At 41.4% G+C, this 19,499-nt stretch overlaps 1 protein-coding gene across 1 annotated transcript in view; it reads left to right on the plus strand.

The window, feature by feature from the left end:
- The window catches only part of LARS2 (leucyl-tRNA synthetase 2, mitochondrial), a 58,718-nt gene extending 39,421 nt beyond the window's left edge, over positions 1-19,297 (plus strand). The window contains exons 15-21 of the mRNA XM_054384886.1: positions 3,231-3,334; positions 4,484-4,666; positions 5,724-5,893; positions 6,836-6,913; positions 8,387-8,498; positions 15,171-15,298; positions 18,960-19,297. Of these exons, the coding sequence (XP_054240861.1) occupies positions 3,231-3,334; positions 4,484-4,666; positions 5,724-5,893; positions 6,836-6,913; positions 8,387-8,498; positions 15,171-15,298; positions 18,960-19,139 (955 nt within the window). The 3' untranslated portion in view covers positions 19,140-19,297. The remainder of the gene's footprint in view (positions 1-3,230; positions 3,335-4,483; positions 4,667-5,723; positions 5,894-6,835; positions 6,914-8,386; positions 8,499-15,170; positions 15,299-18,959) is intronic.
- The last annotated feature ends 202 nt before the right edge of the window (positions 19,298-19,499 follow it).

Raw genomic sequence — 19,499 nt, forward strand, 5'->3', positions numbered from 1 at the left:
AAAAGAGGAACCTACACATAGCTCACACTGAACTCCTTGCTCAGCCTTCTGTTAGGACTGCTCAAGGGCTGGTCTGAGGGGTCTGAAAACGGTGATTAGGAATAACAGGCTTACTGTTAGGAAGCTTAAAGTCATGGTGTTGAAGTGCACAGCTCTGAGGGAAAACACCAAATTGGTAAACACTGCCCTCTCCTGCCTTTGCAATCTTTCCCTAGCGGCTCAGGCCTTGTTCACTGATGGAATTAGGAAAAGTCTCAGTTAATGAGCTGCTGCCATTTAAAGGATTATCTGATGTCCTGACAAATTTTTATGACTCCCCCACTAGTCTGTAGTAGTTTTTCATTTGGATAGCTTTCTTCATGGAAATTTTATTGTTTGGCTTTTATCCTCTGACTTGCCAAACCACTGAAACATTTCCTGATAGTCTTTGATTGTGTACTAAGGTAATAATGAGTTTGGAAATAAAAATTCCATGGTATGATTTTCCAAACAATCTCTTCAAATCTGATGTTCATAAATATTAGAGAAATATTACAGGAGTCATATATAAAATAGGCATTTACAGACATCACCCATGCTCTCAATAGAACATGCATGGAGGCATCTGAAAGGTGTTAATGTAGCAGAGATACCCCAGAGGATGGGGCATGACCTTCTTTTGAGTGCATTGCACTGGAGGTGGTGGAAACTGTTGCTCATTTCCTCAGTGATGCCAAGGCAGAATAGATGGCACCCTCTGGGCATTGGTACATGTGCTAACAGATGAAGCCCAAATTGATGTCACTTTGTTTTAGCAACCTGGGCTGTGAAGTGCATCCATTCCATAATTAATTCAGCAGCCAGTGAGCCCTCCAGCTGTGACCACTGCTGGCAGAGGGACCAGCAGCCTCCTCAGCTGCTCCAGCTTGGCCCAGCAGGGCAAGCATGTGCTGATGCCCTGGCTTACACCTGCTCAACACTGTGACAGCAAGCACCAGTGGCACAGGACCTGGCTGTTCTCAGCCTTTAGGAATCACTTCTGTCTGATGAATAATTGGAAATGGAATCTAGCACATTCTCCCCTGAAGGATTCCAAAGCAGTAGAAAAGGTTTTTGTTGCCATGAAGTCAGCAGGTTTGCTGTGACAGCAGATGTGCTGAGTAAGAAGGCACTGTTTTCAGGTGGCTGCCTTACAGAGTAAAAGAAGCTCTGCATGTGGCAGGTTGGCCTGTGGAGGAAGGCTGTTAGAACTTCTCTGTGTTCACCAGGGACTTTGTCACTGCTGCTGATTTGAAGGAAAGGCACTCAGCTAGTGACTGTAAGCTCTTGAATGTTCAATATCATTTGATCTTTTTCTGCCTCAAATGATCAGCTTCTGCATCTTTAGTCTCTCCTACTCTGGTGTTGCTTCACCAGCACCTGGACTCAGCTGACCATGACTGGTCCAAGGTCTTCACTGGATCTAGGGCACAGCATGGGGTGCTCTCAGCCTTTCTAAAGGTTCAGGATGGAAATGCATGCAGGGAGCTCTCTTGCTATGGCTGCCCCTTCTTTTGAGGGCACCATTTATCACCATTGCAAGCTCCAAAGAGTCCTTCCAGTCAGGCCATGCTCCTGCTGCTCAGCTTGCACAGAGCAGAGCAAGGAGCATGAAGATGTGGCACTGGGAAGGAGTTCCTGATCCTCCAGTCATGCTTGCCCACCTCCATCCATTGTGTGGTGCTCTCTAGAGAGAATGGGCACAAAATACGGGCAGGTGGAGGAATATTGCGTACTAGAAGATTGCAGCTGTATGGTTTTGTTGTGAACTAAAGTGTAACTCTGCATGCTGGCCGTTAGATGGAGCCTCCACCATGCTCAACCTGCACTCCCGCAGCCGTGCAGCGCCGGCCTCAGTTTGTTTCTTCTCTGGGCACGTCTTCCGCCAGGGCCGCCTGGGCTTTTCCCCATACTTGGCGATGTGTTTTGTACTGTGGCTTTGTGGCCTCTGTCAGCATAAACAACAACAGGAAATGCTTCTTCCTGCTTTCAGCTCTTCATAACTTGGCAAATGATCTGAACTAACTCTTTGTCATTTGAAAGAAGTGTGCCTTGAAAAATCATTTCCAGTCCAGAGCCTGGTCTGCTTCGGATCTTCTGGAGACCTCATTAACGTTATTTTAGATAGCAGCAAGTGTAGCTGTTTCAATAACAGACTGAAGTTCTGAATGAGAAGGGGGAAAATGCTTGCAGTTTGTACAAAGTACTTTTCCTGAACAGTTAGCTCCTGAAGCATCTTTCCACCACTTGTTGATTAGAGGATTAAAAGGGTTTTGTTCCTGATTTTCATCTTCTAATTTACTTGGGTAATTTGGGATAATTCTTTGAGATTTTAGCTAATACTGCCTCCTATGTTTAAAGCACTTTTTCTTGTTCATGCTGTCTAAATTTGACTTCAGTTCTCATCTTCTTAAGCTCCTTTATTTCTAAACAGGGTTTTTCAGTGCCTCCTCAGGCTGGCTCCATACCTTCTCCCTAGCCCCTGCTAAGTGCACTGCTGCCCTTAGCTTCCAAGGCTCTTTTCAGGCTTGTCATACACATATTTGATGAGACTTTACTCTTTCTGGTGCAAATTTTGATACAAAAATAAAGTTTTAATTAGTTCAAACTAAAAAAATGATCCATTGCTGTGCAAACTTCCCAGCATTGCCATTTTTCTAGTGTACTTCTCTGCTTACAGCTAGGTCTTCATGGCTAGTTTTGCAAAGGGACAAGGCATGCAATGCTTCTGTTAGAGAAACTGTCTTGTCCCTTTACAGAAAGAACTGTGCAGTGAGAGTTTGTTCAGAATGCCATGTTGCTCCTGAGGGAGAAGCTACAGCTAAATATTTGTGAGACAGTAATTCCAGGTACTTGAATACTTTAACATGTGGGGATTCAGATTGGAGATAGTGAAACTGCGCTATTGGCTGGGAAACTTTGGTGTATTGTCTATGTGCTAATCTGAAAAGTGATGTTAGAATATCTCAGCACTGAATTAGGATGCAAGAATGTGTGCAGAATGCAAATAAAGCCTTGTTCTTGCCAGCCAGCCCCTGTGAATAAGTGCAGAGTGCTCTTTCTAAGCTGACAACCATTTTGGTGTAGTCAACTTTGAAATTCTTGTTGCATTACATAATTGTACCTGATTGGCTCAACACCTGAGGCTTATCAGAAACTGTGCTTTTGACAGCTCTTTTCAACAGTCAAGTTCTTTTTCCTTCCATCCTTAGGGAGCCTTTCCACAAGCTCTTGGTTCAAGGTCTTATCAAGAACCAGACATTCAGACTACCTACAACAGGCCAGTGTGTGAAGAGAGAGGAGGTTGATCTCACTGGTAAGAGAGCCTATATGGTGCATCCAGAAAATCAGGGACTCCTTTGGTGGTCAAGTCTTAGTGCTGGGGAAATTTGGAAGAAAAAATGAATCCTTGTAGTATTCAAACTGGAAAGCAACTTCTGTGAGGTTTGGATTCATATGTACTGCTGAGCTCACAGAGACCCTACTAACCCAGCAGCTTTTAATAGCATCCAAACACAGAAACCATGCTGTGGTGTTACTGTAGCTCCAGGAGAGTCCAAAAGATCAGAAGGCAGTTTTGTTAAGACAGTGCTCAGCAGCTTGCTGACTGGAGTTTGTAGTCCCAGCAAACAGCCAACCTACAAAAACATTGTGGCAAAGCTAACACAGATGTTGGTGTACTTAGTAGGTACAAATGCTGTTTCTCCATTTTTTTTTTCTCTATTCTGCATAAACTGGAGCAGCAAGTCCTGGGTTGGGGACCTATAGCAACAAGAGTGCTTTGGTCATGTTTACCTCTCTTAAATCACTCTTCTCACAAAACCTTGTTTTCACTGTTCTTCTGGCATGCAAACTCCCTAAGTTACAAAAGAAACAAATAACCCCCCCGCCCTCTTATACTTACCTGTATCTGCTCTTCTATTTTATTCCAGAAAATCTAGGGCTTTTCTGCAGCAGGTGGTATTGCTGGGTTGCACCTTATCAGTGTAAATGCCCCTTTCCAGCTCCATGTTCATGCAACAGAAGGCACATTCCTGTCAGGATAACTGCAGTTGAACCCTATACATCTGGGGTTTGTAGAAGTCAAGTGCAGGTCAAAATTGTGCCAAATCAGTACACCTCTCTGGGAGGTTTTCAATGCCATGGTTGTAACAGTGCTCCACTCTTCTGGGTTGTCAGGGTGGCACATAGGCTGAGTACCTGCTACAGAATGAGACTTGCTGACAGGATATAGTGAAAGCAGTAGGATATTACCTGTGTTCAAACCACTAAAGTAGGAAGAACTAGGGAGGGAAGAGGATGTTTACAGTGGGTGATTTTAAAATGGGTGATTTTTTTTTGTTTGTTTGGAAACCAAATAAAACTACTGGAAATTGTTATTTCTTATGCTTAGGCAACAAGATGAATTGCTGTTATGAATGAGCCAAAGTGGTTGTAATATTTTGTGCTATATTGTAATATTTAGGAACTGAGGCAGTTCACCTGCAAACTGGTGAGAAGCTCCAAGTTTCTTGGGAAAAAATGAGCAAATCTAAGCACAATGGCATAGATCCTCAAGAGTTTGTGAAAGAGTGTGGCATCGACACCCTGCGTCTCTACGTGCTGTTTGCTGCTCCTCCAGAGCAAGATATTCTGTGGGATACTAAAAGTAAGGCAGATTTTTTTTGGTGGTGTTTGCTTGGGTTTTTTCCTAGTGTTTTGTATTTAAAATACAAAATCAGTACAGTTCTTGATGGCCAAGTTTTGGCAGAATTTGATCAAAAACGTATAATGAGCAAGTTTTGGTTCTTTTAGAAGACAAAACTGTTACTGAGAGGCAGGCTTGCGAGGTTGGCACAAGCAGCTTACCTCCTAGGAGCTAAAAGCATGCATAAAAAGTACTTCTAAGTGCAAACTTGGACCTCATTCTCCTATTCATTTATTAGCTATGATGACTGAAAAAGATTATTTTAGGATTATGCCAAGCCGCTTTTTGAATCCTATCAGATTACAGATGAAACTTTGCAGTATGTTGTTACTGCCATTTATTTACACATGTATGCAATGTCTTTTATAAGCAGGACTATCAAATGCTTCTTGGCAGAATCTCATCAGAAGATAATCAGTTCCCAGAAGCTGATATTTGTATACACACGACATTTTTATGAGCTTATTTCTTGAATAAATGAAGATTTGCTCTCCTCTGCACTTGTTTATTGCCATCATGCAATTTGTCACACTGACAGGTCTTAATTTCTTTTATCTACTGTGGTTCATCCATTTTAATCTAGCCTTATGCATACATTTAAATCTCACCCTCCTGTTGCATAAGGCTTTAATAGTAACCACCCTTGCCTGGTTGAAAAGGGGTACTTCATTCTTGCTTAGCTTCTTGATACTTAGTTCAGCCTGCAGTAAGCATTATTTTAGCCAATGTCTGTTGCTCTTTACACTCCTATCTGGCCATCTATGTACTATTGCACTATTGTACTGGAGGACTGGGTTCTATGGCTTTCCTCAGTTGGCTTTCTGACACCATCTCATGACAACAGCACAGATCTCTTAAAAAAACCTGGAGTCCAGCTTTTCTGCTGTATCTTTCCATCTTGAAAATGAAATAAATTAATGTGAGAATCCTGGGTCCAAAACCTTTCTGCTTTTCTTCAGAGTTTGAGCTTCATTCATTGTAACTGAACTTTGTTTCTGCAATCTGTCATTCCTCTCAGCTGATGCTATGCCAGGTGTTCAGAGATGGCAGACACGCATCTGGACACTTGTAACCAAACTGATTGAAGCAAGGACATCAGGAACCGTGCCCAATCCTGAGCTGCTGAAAAAGAAAGAGAAGGATGAAGCCAGAAAGATCTGGGAGCAGAAGAATCTGGTGATTTCTGAGGTAAAAAGAAACACTTAGTTGCCGCTGATGCTAAAACCATATGCCTGACTTACAGAAACAACAGTTTTTTCCCCTAATGAGTAGCTCATAATTTTGAAGTGACTTATTCTCTGTATAAGTAATTTTATTTACCTAAAAATTCTGTGGTACAACTTTTTTGCAAAGTATTTGTGTTTAGATTGGCAGAATTTCTGTGCTGCATGCCTCTTGTAAAGAGGAAATGCTACGGCATTAATATGTTATCAATCTGGGTTTGGAGTAACTGCTTCCAGCAGCAAAGCTAGAGGTGACTTATACAGGTTAACTCTAGCCAAAGCTTTGGAAGTTAGCTTCACACCTCATTATCATGCTTGCTGTTCCCTGTAGAGTGAAAAAAGTTGTTGGTGAAAATTTATTAACATATCCTAACTCCCAAATAATTACTAAAAATTATTGTTCATCTCCAAGGCTCAGAAGGAGTCATAAATACTTGCAAAATAAACTTACACTGTTTTTCCGCAGATACAAACTTTTGCTGATTTAGCCTCTGTACTGAGGGAACTTTCAGGTCTTAACAGACTTTAGAATGATGATCTGTAGTCTATGGACAAGCATTCACCAGCACAATTGCATTTACAAGAGTGAAGGCCTCTTTTAGGGGCACAAGGAAGATATTTCATTAAAGGAAACAGAGGATAATTGCTAATAAGCAGTTCTCATTGACACTGATAGAACCTTTTAAAAGCCTGGAGCAGAGTGGAAGCCAGTCAGTTGAATTGTCACCTTTTATTTTTCCCTGTGTTTATATGATGTGTTTGCATGGCAGAGTCATGTTCATGTAAGAGATAAGATGGGCATATTTCACAAATGGAAACTGGTTAGCAAGAATTCTTTTGAATTCAAACATCCCCAGTACTGCGTGCTTGAGAGTTTGCAGTGACAGCCCTTCTCTTCTCACACAAGGTGACAGAGTACTTCACAAAGGATCATTTGTTCAACGCTGCCATTTCCCGCCTGATGAGCCTCACTAACGTGCTTCAGGTAAATACCCAGCAGCAATGAAGTCTTTTTCTCTCTGATCCCACTCCTGTAACTCTTTAATACATCAGGAGCTACTTCAGCTATAGGCCCAACTTCTCCTAAGTCGTTTACTGTCATAAACATTGCTTCGAAGTCAAGCAATGGTTGAATTACTCAGTTCAGAACTTTCTAGTGGCTCCATAACCCTGAAAAATGTGAGCTTGCAGGAAGAGCTGGATCCTGTCAGAGCCACCAGATTCTGATGGCTGTGTCTGCATCCTGTCATTTCCAAAGGATATATTTTGTTCAGCTCTGTTCTGTGTTCTCCTGTGGTTTAAACCAAATTGCATAGGTAGGTAGGTGGAGTAGTGCAGTACAGAATTACAAAATATTGGAATTTGGGTTATTCTGTGCAAGGAAAAATATGACCATAAACTCACATTCCTCCTAGCAGCTTTCACCACTGCAGTGTGCTAGCAGTACAGTTTGCAAATTCCCCTTTGAAAAACAGATGTGAAAAAAGCCTTCTTTATTTAGATGACGTTCAAATGTAACGAACTGCTAGCATTATTTTTATTACTGCTCCTAGATCTGGTTCAGGCCTATAACAGTAACCTGATGTAACCAGATAGCAAATAAACATTTGGATTTTTTGATTTCTTTATTGAAATGCCATTTAATACTTCATGGCTTCCAAGGAGATTATTGGCAAAGTGTTGTACTGAGATAACTTAAGTCTGGGTTCTGTATGGTGTTGGGAAGGCCACAGACAATTCTTTATCTCCACATCAGTGATGCCCGTGCATTTGGGGCTGGTGGGTGGGGACGAGCCAATGTTAAAAAATAAACTAAACCAACAATCAGTGTCCCAGAGCCAGCCAGGTGTTTGAGCACTGGCTTTTCTCAAGCAAACACATCAGGGCAGTATCTGTCAAGAACCAAGTTTCCATATCACATGCTGACGCTTCCTCCTTTGCTCCTGTTGGAAAGGGGGAGGTGGGTGAAGATTAAAATATAGAAACCAAGTAGTAGTTACTAAAACTTGCTCAGATACAGCTTGTGTTGACTTCACTTTATCTTAGGAAGAAGTTCTTCAGTAGGAGGGTGGTGAGACTCTGGAATAGGCTGCCCATGGAGGTTGTGGATACCTCCTCCTTGGGGTTGTTTGAAGGCCAGGTTGGATGAGGCCTTGAGCAGCTGAGTCTAGTTGAGAGTTCTCCCTGCCCATGGAGGGGAGGTTGGAGTAGATGATCTCTCAGGTCCCTTCTAACTTGAGCCACTCTAGGACTCTGTGATTCTATTTCAGGGCTGCCAAGTGTCATTGTAATTCTCCAGAACTTTTCTTAGGTTCTCAATTTATTGTGATTACAGTGTCCTAAGAATAGGTATTGATTTGGGGTTTATTACTGCATTTTCTTCTTAAATTAAGATGCTTCCCTCCCACCTTAGAATATTAACAATTTGTTTTCTTTCCCTTCTGTCTTTTTTGCTTAGCAAGCTCCACAGCCTCTTATTTTTCACAGCAGAGAATTTGAAGATAGTTTGGCTTCACTCTGCATTATGGTTGCACCTATGGCTCCACACATTGCATCAGAGATGTGGAAAGGTATTTACAGAAAAACCTTTTTTTTGATTTTCCAGGAATGAAGGCCAAAAGGTTGAAAAGCTGTCTTTAATACACAGGGCATGTTATCCCCAAATTCTGCATCTATCTTGTTAACTTCTGGTGTGATTCCTACACAAACTTGAAACTTGGGGTGTTCTCAGGTCTCTCTGCTTTTAGTTTCTTTCCCCTTGCATACAAAGATGGATTTCTTGAGACTAGGCAGAGAAAGGGAGAAGAAAGAAAAATCCAAGACTAGACTTGCATGAGGAATTCCTAGGTCAGCTGCTACATGCTGCATGGATGGCAGTATCAAGAGCTGAACATGAAGACAGAAACTGCTGTTTTCCAAGTTGCCTTTGGGCTACAAATATAATTTTTCAGAAATTCAGGCAAAGAGAACCATGTCAGAGAACCATCAATCAGGGTATACAGAGGGCCCTATGCTAAAGAAGTGCTCAAAAAAAATCCTCCTCTTAGAATTCCGCAGAGACCGAGGGATATTATGCTGCAAATTAACCTCTTGTGGAGAGTGGCAGAGGGAAAATCTTCTTTAAGATCTGCCTCAGTTGTAAAACCTCGGGGTCTGAATTCCAAGTGGACTAAGTTGCATTAAAGCTTGTGAAATAAGGGCTGTATGTGCCAGAGTTCAGCAGTGCTTTTAAGGTTTCCTGGGAGAAATCCCAAGCCATCTGTGGGAAGATAGGAACATATTCTGTACTAAGACCTGCCACAAATGGCCATGTGGTTTTGGACTTAACAGTAACTTTTGGATGTTGCTGTTTTATTTTCAACAGGCATCCTAAAACTTTGTGCATTCAAAGTGTTTCCAGAGCAGAGCTACTAACTTGCTTAGATTTCAGAGTTGTGTGTGGCCCTGCCACGGAAAGGCTGCTCTTCTTCAAAGCAAGAGCACAGTGGCAGAGGCTCTGGAAACAGCAGGATCTGTCGGGCAGAGCTGGAGTTTTCTGTGGCTTCATCCCCAGACTTTTTAAGATGTCTGAATATGAGCTTAATTGTTTAGAATAGAGTGGCATCAGACATGATCCATCTGCAGAAAGCTGCGCCTGGTCAGTGCTTCCTTACAGCACAAAGTATCATCTCATTAAAATTATGCTTATACAGAAGTAATTGCCATGACTTTGTTTTCCGCATTGGGAGGGATGTGGGAAGAAGAGGTGCAGGCTAATTGCTTAAACGTACAGTGCCTTGTGAACCTGGAATTTGAGTACATATTAGGGAATGTGGGATCAACAAATATTTTTGATAAGATGACAAAGAGCACTAGAATGGCTTCATTAACCTCACTTGTCAGATATAAAGCTTAATCCTGGAACATTTTGGATGGCAGAGGAGGAAGTCTTTCCCTACTTGTGAAATCCCTGGGGATTGAAAATTTTAAACATTTTCTTGATCCCTCTGTGATGTAAGAATCAAAAGGAAGCCTATAAAAATCAGGAGTACATTGTCCCCAAATTCACATTCTAAACTGCACTCTGGTTCCACCAAGCCTTGTTGCTCTTCTCACGTAAGCAATTTCTTAAATCTTGCCTTGTATAGGTAATAGTGCTTGTTTACCTTAAATCATTGCAGTATAAAACTAAGCTTTCTAAACCCTCTGCGTAGTTTTATTTGTGCTTTAGTTATCTACACACACTCAGAGTCTGTCTTTTTGCCTTGATTTTGCTTCTAAATGCATGGATAGCTCTGCTTCCTCTTGTGAACTAGTCAGGAAAAGGACTTTGTTTATTATTAACTCTATAAATAGCACCTATAGCAGTCGACCCCCCATCTGCTGTTGTGAGGCAAGTAAATTATAATTAAATACAGACATTTGGTTGTAAAATAACTTGTACACAGCTTTTACATTTTGTTTGCTTTAGTGATTCAATCAAGGAATATTTTCCTTCCTACAGAAGAAAACGAAAGGAAAATGTGGAAAGCCTGTGGTTAATAGCAAGCAGATAATTTTGCAGTGAGTAGGAATGCTGGTGGGAACAGTGAATTGAAGAAAAAAAGTTTTACTTTCTTACTAGTGTTTCTCATTAGAAAATGTTTGCTGCATCATGAGATATGCTTAATGCTGATGTTTCTACAGCCTTAATGTTGACTCTTGACATTGCGCTTCACAGGGTGGGCAATACTTTTTACTGTTGCATTGGAATCTCTCCTTTTATGCTTTTCTGATCACTGATGATGGTCAGGAAACAGAAGCATTAGGAAGAAACTAGAACAGAATTTAAGTGTGAAATAATGACAGGCTGCAATAGGACCCTGATTTACTGTGATCTATGATACCAAGTTAATTCTGTCAAAGATTTTAAGACAATGAATCCACAGAACTGTAGAACTTTCTGACCAAGCACCTGGAATGGGGCTTTGTGGAGGTACTAAAATAAGTTTGAGAACTGGAAGTTCTTCTGCAGGTACAAAGAGTATTTTTCTGTGTAAATGACAGGCGTTTTGGAAATGGGAAAAAAAATAAATCAACCAACCTTTTGTCCTTTTCTAGTTTGGGAGTAAAAAGCTAGGCAAAAGAGAGGGTCTGATATCCAAAAATATCTGAAACTGTTAGCTTTACTCAGTAATTACACAAAATACTCTCCTTTTCTAAAAAGGTAACATTGAACTGCACATCATATGTTTATAAGCACCTAACAAATTTGCTTCAATACTTGCCTTCTGAATGCATTTATATTTAAATAGGAAAAAAAGTCTTTTTTGGCATTTTAGTTGATTTCCATTTCCATCTAAAAGTTCTTTGACACAGTGAAAGGTGAAAAAACAAGTTGCAGATCAGTGTAGAACAGCTTGTAAAGATTAAAACTTGGCTAAGTGTAGATATATGTATGTAGGTAGTGTATCCTCCTGCTTAGCAAAAAAAAAAAAAGTTCTCTCCAGCTTGATGTAAGTGCAGATGAGGCCATATTGATTAGCACTGGCAAATGACAAAGCTTATTTTAGAATGGTAATTAAAGATGCTTTGACATTTTAAATAATGAGGAGCATCAGCAATTTAAGTGACTGATTATAACAACACTATCTTGCTTTGCAAGTCTGGGAGCAGAGTTCAGTTGCAGTTCTTTAGCTTTTTAGTCCACTCTGTCTTCTTGGTGAACCTCACAAGCTCAGAACTGCAGTTTGCTATCCCAAGGATACTTCTGCTTTAATGTGGAACTTAAAAGTCACACATGAAGTATAACTAATTAAAGTAAAATGCATTTAGGCATAATTAGGCAGATTGAATGTACATCAGGTTTTGGTTTTCTGCAGCTGAAGAACTGTTCTGTCATGAGGTTTAGTTTCATTGTGACCATTTTGTTTTCAAGCAGCAGCTGGGGAGTGAAGGGTTTGGTCTCTCTGAGCTGACTGAAGAGCCAACGTTGGCATTGGCAGTAAATATTTGCAGTCTGAGTGGAGGAAAAGCTGTGTGAGACGTACCTCACCTTTCAGCAGCCAAACAACAGTAACCTGGTGTTGTGAGATCTTGTTTGTTAAGAGAAGGAAGAGTTTTCAGTCTTTTGGTGTGCCAGCCTAAGTGTCTTGATTGTGCAGGGAATGTGCTAGTTTGTCGCTTAAACCCACGAGAGGAGGCTGTAGCCCCTCAGTGTAGGAAGAGTTCATCCGGCTGCTGTCTTGGCAGTTTATGAACACTAACAGGATGAGGAAATTTGTTTCCTTCCTGAAACCTTGTATCTGAGGAATATACAGACACCACTTGAGACATTTGGGGGGGTTTAGCTTGTTTGTAGCATTTCAGTATTTTGCTGTCCAGGCAAGGTTCTGAAACTGCCTATTGTGAGTTGGTAAATTTTCACTGCAAATGGCACATGAAAGATGCATACTGCTGATAAACACATCTTAAGATGCATTGAAATGAAAAATAAATACTGGACTTTGTAGCACTGTAATTCTCTCAGCAACCTTTTACTTGTCGGTGCAGTAGCTCTTCTGAAAGAATTTTTTTGGTCAGACTTCAGTCCTTGCCCAAGAAGGCTTCTGTAAAGACTGGAGCTGAGCTGGAGTTAATTGATGTTGCAGATTTTAGCTGAAAATGTGAATATAAAAACAAACATAAAACCAAACATGGTTTGTTTTCACAATGAAAGCCTGACATGGTTAGTTTTTAACCCTCAAACTGCTTTTGTGGAGCATCCCAGAATTGGCTGGGAAGGCTGGAGGAGGGTTCTGTTTGGGTCCTAACAAGTGGACCATTATAATTGTATCAGTCGGGGTCACCATTTATAATTGTAGCCATAGTGTTCTTCTCATAGGCTGTGTGTTATGGTGTTCCCAGGTGAGGACAAGACAAGAAGACTCTTACTGTGAAAGGCAAAAGCATTTATTGCCTAAGCAACTAAGCAAAGCACTAAGCATAAGCAAAAGCAAAGCAAGAGCTTAAGCATAAGCCTACTACTCTGTTACATAGTCAACTTATATACCTTTCTAATACAGAGCTGCCACATCCCAATTGGCTATCCTTTCACTGACATCGGTCCAAGTAAAGCATACAGTAGGTTAATACTGACAAAAAGCTTCTCAACATATCCAGTCAACTTCTGCCTAGTCTTTCTCTTCAGTTACAAGGTGTTTACATTCTTTCCAACTCAACGACAAAACATAGCCCTCTTGAAAGTTCTTCAAAGGTTTGCTATCTTCCTACAGACCATCACCACTCTGGATCATGGCAATGAAGTTTCTAGTCTTGCACATGTTGCATTTTGAAAATACAACCCAAATCTTTATGTTTTCCATGTTCTACAGCTCACAATATTTGAAAGAAGGCTGGAAGCCAAACAGGCAACATAATGAAAACCTTCATTTTGGTTTCCTGTCAAACTCTGCTTTCTGAAACTCATTTTCTTGACTTTTGCACTTCTCGTTTTAGTGTGGATGAGCTCACAGCTCATTTGCTGGCAAGAAAATGAACCAAAAGCTTGACATTTTGCTTAATCACACTTTATCTGCTTTAGAATATGTTCCTTTTATTAGTGAGCTTATTAGGACTGAGAGCTTCCATGGGCATTAAAAAGCACCCCTGGTTCTGCTTTTGTAGTTGAAGCTCTTGACCTGTATCAGAAAGTGGGGTTTAGATAGTTTCAGGAATCCACTTCAATGGGAAAATGAGTGGCCAATATGTGTGCTTCTGCCACAAGGCATCTAATCCCTTGGGAAGAAATGAGCTCATCTGGAAGTTTAGAAGCCAAAAAGGGAAGAATCTAGCAGCTGTGGTCTTTAAAGCCAATGTGATAATGAATCACCAGAGCAAAGATATTTTTTTTCTTTTTTTTGTTCCTCCTTGAGTTCCTATCTTTTGCTCTTCTGGTTTCTGAGCTACTACTGCATGAGACCAAAAATGCACAAACGGATCCATTAAAGTGTTTTGTTTTTTTTTTTTTTATTTACTTGAGGAGATTTTTATTCTTAGGAAATGTGTATGGTCTTGCTTGCCATTAGAGATTGGGCCACCCTGCTGCCCCTTGCCATTAGAGGTTGGGCCACCCTGCTGCCCCTTGCCATTAGAGATTGGGCCACCCTGCTGCCACTTGCCATTAGAGATTGAGCCACCCTGCTGCCCCTTGCCATTAGAGATTGGGCCACCCTGCTGCCACTTGCCATTAGAGATTGGGCCACCCTGCTGCCCCTTTCAGAGTTGTTCAGCAAGGCTGGGGTCCATTTACCAACGTGCTTTGTCTGCAGAAGCACTGGTGAAAATGTAGTGGCATTTTTCTGGAGGAAGCTGCATTCCCTTTATATCCCTCTTGGCTGTTAGTAGGTAAATTCATGTGTTATGCATGGGTTGGGTTTGCTCCTGTGTGTGCCACCATGCTGCGTTTTGAACAGCTTCAGGTACCTCCATCTCAACAGTGAATTTTGTGTCCATTGCTTTTCTTTATGCTCTTGCTGGAGCTTCCCTAAACTAGCTGAGATGTCACATATATTTTGCAGTTCTGAATGAATCATGTGCTTATAAAAAGTTTTATTCTATTCTTATTCATACACAGAGAATGTTTTTTAATTAAACATCCCCTGGCTTGTTGAGAATCAGAAGAGCAGTCATCAGTATTGATCATATTTGACAGCTGGTTCAGTGAAATCTTTATTTTTGTCCTACAGCCGGAGTAAACAGCAACATATATCCCATTCATGCAACATCAGAATGAATTGCATCCTATTTTCTTATTACTTAAATCAGGAATGCATTGTCTTGGGGAAAGCAAAGCTATTCAATAAAAGGAGATAGCTCATAGCTATGGTAGGACTTTTGAAAGTAAAATCAAAGGAGAAAGTGGTTTGCTTTGTAAGAAGGGAGGGCAAAATGCACCAGGTGTTCTTATGTGAGAAAAGAAAGACTTCACAAAATAGAAGAAAACCTTGCAAGTAGCTTGACTTGCAGATTTAGAAAATACCCAGCAAATTACAAAGGGTAGTATAATAAACCATAATTATGCAGCATTTTGGTTATTAGTAACATCTTAGCCAAACTGGTGGCTTTACTGAACCCCCCCAGTGTTATGACTGACTTCCAGAAGCAGAGGTCAGCTTGTGTTGCAGCATTCCAGTTTAAGGTTTTTATAAGTCAACTTTATTCTGATGTTGTTTATTAAACAAATTGCACAGTTCAAATGTTCTGGTTACAGCCCAACTGAATGTTTCACTGGTTTCGTGTTCCAGGCTTGGCACACATGCAGAATAAACTTTGTCCTCATTATCAGTGGGATGCTGATGTGCTGCATCAGTCCTGGCCCAAAGTAGACTTGAAGTACCTTCAGCCATCAGATGTTGTGGAGATGTCTGTTCTGGTAAGAGCCTTCTCGTGGATTTGTAGTGGTGGCCAACTGAAATGTTATGAGCTCAGAGACTGACAACATTTCTGCTTTTGGGGGAAAGTCCATGCCCTTCTTAGGTGGCTCAGTGGAAGGTCAGATAGAATTTGCAGTTATCCTTGTGCTGAGTAATTAAAATGGTTTCCTAAAAGAAAACAAAATGCAGTAGGTCTGGAAGGGAGACAACCTAAATGAAACCTCAGAAGGTTTCTACAGGCTCACTCCTCAAGCTTGTCCAGGTCCCTCTGGGTAGCAGCCTGCGCTTCCACTGGCTGACTCGTGGTCAGTGTGCCTTCAAGGTGTTCATGCTCAGGTATTATGATGATTTGTCATGCTGTGCTTGCATTCTGTTAGGACTCCTGCCTTTCTCACTGGTCACCAAAGAATAACCTCCAGTACAATAAGCAGTCATTCTAAACTGAAATGATTTAAATTCAATTAAATGCTTCGACTTTTTGAAGCACTTTTTGTGGTTTTGGATGATGAATGAGATAGAACCTCCAGGAGAGGTGTCATTTGGTTGTGTAAAACTACTTTGTGTGTGTAAGAGAGGCGGAAGCAATGCATTTTCTCTGTATTGTATTCTCTTGGCTCCTTTGGGTAGAGGGAGTAAGGCTATTTTTGTTCAGCTGGGTTTTCTGAAGAGGGAAGTGATTGGCTGGGTTTAGGGGAAGTCATGTTGCTGTAGATTTCCTTAATCAAAGTATCTTTGCAAATGATTTCCTATCTTGCCAGATCTTTCAGTCAGTCCACTTGCCCGGAAAGAGAAATGCTGCTAACCCACTGTTTTTTCTCCTGTTTAAGACACATCCTTAGCAGAGGCCCCAGAGGGTGTATTTTTAGAGGAAATTTTCAATTGGCTTTTTTCCCCAAACCAAGGAGAGGAACTCAAGTGCCAGCTGGGGTTAGTAGCAGACTTGGCCTAATACTCGCTATGGGTTTGTTGCTTTTCTTTCTTTCTTTCTTGAAGTGATAAACATCTATTTATAGCAGTTAAAAGGCCCACAGAAATCTTCACTGAGGTATAATCACTTTCCTCAAGTTTAAAATAAACCTTCCCCTTCAAGCACAGCTAGCAAACATCTGAAATTCCAGCCTCCAGTTTATGAGGAAGCCATGAATAAGAAACTGTAATTTTAGAAACTCCTGTGAAACTGTGGTTAAAGCAAACCTGTTATTAAATAGAACTTTACCATAAAAACTTCAGCCATACAAGGGAAGCTCAGAACTCAATTGCAAGACTATACAACTACATGTGGAAGCACCAAACCATTTCATACATCCATAGAATGGTTTGGGTTGGGAGGGACCTTACAGATCATCTTGTTCCACCCCCCCTGCCAAGGCCAGGGACACCTCTCACTAGACCAGGCTGCACAAGGCCTCATCCAACCTGGCCTTGAACACCTCCAGGGAGGGGGCATCCATGACCTCCCTGGACAACCTGTTCCTGTGTCTCCCCACCCTTACTGTCAAGAATTTCTTCCTAATCTCCAGTCTAAATCTGCCTTCCTCAAGGTTCAATCCATTGTCCCTTGTCCTGTCAATACAAGCCCTTGTAAAAATTCACTCCCAGCTTTCTTGTAGCCTCTGTAGTACTGGAAGGCCACTATGAGGTCTCCCTGCAGTCTTCTCTTCTTCCAGCTGAACAGTTCATTTCACTGATATTTTTCTGCTGATGTTAAAATTTCATTCTTAGAAAAAAACCAACCAACCAACAAACAAACAAAAAAGCCACAAACCACACACACACGCAAATAATTGTGCTTTAAACAAGCATTGTGAAAATTATTTTTGTTTCTTTTCCTGGTTCCTTTTGTCAAAGTCACAGCTTTGTGTCTTGTAAGAAGAAAAAGAGCAACCCCTGTGTTCTCAGCTCTGTATTGGTGGAAGAACATAATGTATGTAAACATCTTCCTTCCTCTGAGAAAGCAAGTGACTGGGAGAGCAGAGAGACAAGTTCCTTCTTCAGACTGGGAATAGTTCTTAAAAGTATTTCCGGGGAGTGTGCCTGGCTTTCTGCTGTCAGAATAAGGCAACATGGAAGTATGGAGGAGCAGGGAGAAATCATCATGTGAATATTTTAAAGTCCTGTGGACACTGCAGGGTTTTGTCTAGCTGTAAAAATCAATTGCCTCATGAAACCCACTCAACACAGAGTGGAACTGGTTTGTTGCAAAGAGGCTGTGTCTGTTCACAAGGCTGCATAGTCCAGCAGAGTCTCCAGGCCACAACCCTGTTCTTCTGTAGACATCCCATTGTCTCAGGCTGACAGGGCTTTGCCTGCTGAGACATTATGAGTTTATTTCTCTTGACACAGAATGCTTCATTATTTCCTGTCTCTGCTGGAGTTGTGTCTGTCTGTGCTTAACCCAAAGCAGCAGAAGCAACCAGCTCCCTGCATCTGGGCTGGTAACAGTCCAGACTGCCTACAGGACAGGCATTCTGCATACACATGGTACCTGTTACTGTAAATGGTATTGAATAACAGAAATCTGACCTGAATGTAGTGAGCATTTCATCCTCTGCACACCCTTTGAACGAGCATTCCTCACATTTTCTAGGTGGTGCAGAACTGTTGGCTGCTGTGCTCTCAGAAATGATGGACTTGTAAAATAAATCAAATGTCTTATTCTTGCCTTGGCATATAAGGAAAACCTAAAAGTGCACAGATACTTATTCTCCTTCTTCTCAGAAGGACTATGCATCGGTGATAAAAGTTGAACTAAAAATACCTCTCTGCAGCAGCCAGGAGCTTATTTTTCATTCTTTTCTGATTTCAATTTAATCCTTCATAACTTCTCTAGTTCCCTCTAGATCCAGAATAGTCCAAAATGTCAAATATTAAGGAACAACAAGAAAAAAAGGAACAGTTTCCTTCCTCATTAGGAGAAAGGACCCAAGCCTCATTCATTTCTCCTCTTGCAGTTTGCTGTGGTTTTTCAGAGAAACAGGGCTGGAGCACCCAAGGTTCTTGTGCTGGCACTTTTGCCTGGAGCTGCTGAGAATTGTGCTCTTCTAGTGAGATCCAGAGACAGAGATTGAGGTTTGGCCATGAGGTCTCTGCCCATGACCTGCTCTTCCTGGATGGCAGAAAGGATTTATAAGAGCATTTTATAAATGAAGGTGATTTCTACTTAAGGCCTCATTGAGCTTTATTTCCATGTGTCTGTCCCTCTGATGAAAAACTAGTATGGAAGCTGCTCTGATTGTAATAAATCTTGCATTTGAACCTCTGTCAGGAGTCACTTAGCTGTAAAGAACCCGAAGTGCAGCCTAGCAGTGTGCACAAGTCAGGATTCCCACTTGCCAGACCATGATGTTCACTCTCATGCAGCTTGTGTAGCCACCACCCATCACATTGCTGCTTGCTTCTTCAAAACTAAGACTTCCTATGGCCACTTCTTCAATTTTCCTTCAGTATCCTGAGGCAAGAGTTTCATTCTCTTGTTTTATGGTAAGATGGGCAGGAGGTACGGAGAATATTATCCTCTAATTAGGAAGTTTAGTATTGGAGAAAAGAGAGTTAGCTTCATTTTCCCCCCTCCTCGTGTAACAAGATAGATTGGATTCAGGAAATTAAATGATACAAATCAGTCTAGCAACTGCTGTTTGTTCTTATTTTCCTCTCTCTCAGATTAATAACAAAGCTTGTGGCAAGGTTCCTGTGCCTCAACAAGCAGCTCGCAATTGTGACGAAGTCCACAAGCTCGTTCTTCAGAGTGAGCTTGGAGCCAAGCACCTCCAGGGACGCATCATCAAAAAGGCCTTTCTGTCTCCACGCACTGCCCTCATTAACTTCTTGGTGCAGGAATAGCAAAGCCTCTGCTGGGCTCTGGAAGGGAGCTGGAACCTTTCAAGATGAAGCCAAGTCAAAAATGCCAGATAGGGCTATTTAAATCTGATGTTATTAAATCAGGTTGCTGCTACGTCATCGTTTTGACCTGGAGAAATGTGCAGAATTAAAGTTTCTTATTGAGTCACGGTAAGGTGCTGTTTGTCCCTGGGAGAATGAGAAGGAAGAGCTAAATGATTGGAGCAGAATGTAATGATGTAAAGTGCAGGGCTTTTAGTGTCAGCCTTGGGAATATATCATCTTGGAAAGCTGGCTTGGCTAAATGCAGAGGCATACACTTCCAAGAGTAAACAACTGCCCTGAGTATGTGCTACAATAGAT

Source organism: Indicator indicator, chromosome 11 (assembly GCF_027791375.1).
Source record: "Indicator indicator isolate 239-I01 chromosome 11, UM_Iind_1.1, whole genome shotgun sequence".
Taxonomy (NCBI): domain Eukaryota; kingdom Metazoa; phylum Chordata; class Aves; order Piciformes; family Indicatoridae; genus Indicator; species Indicator indicator.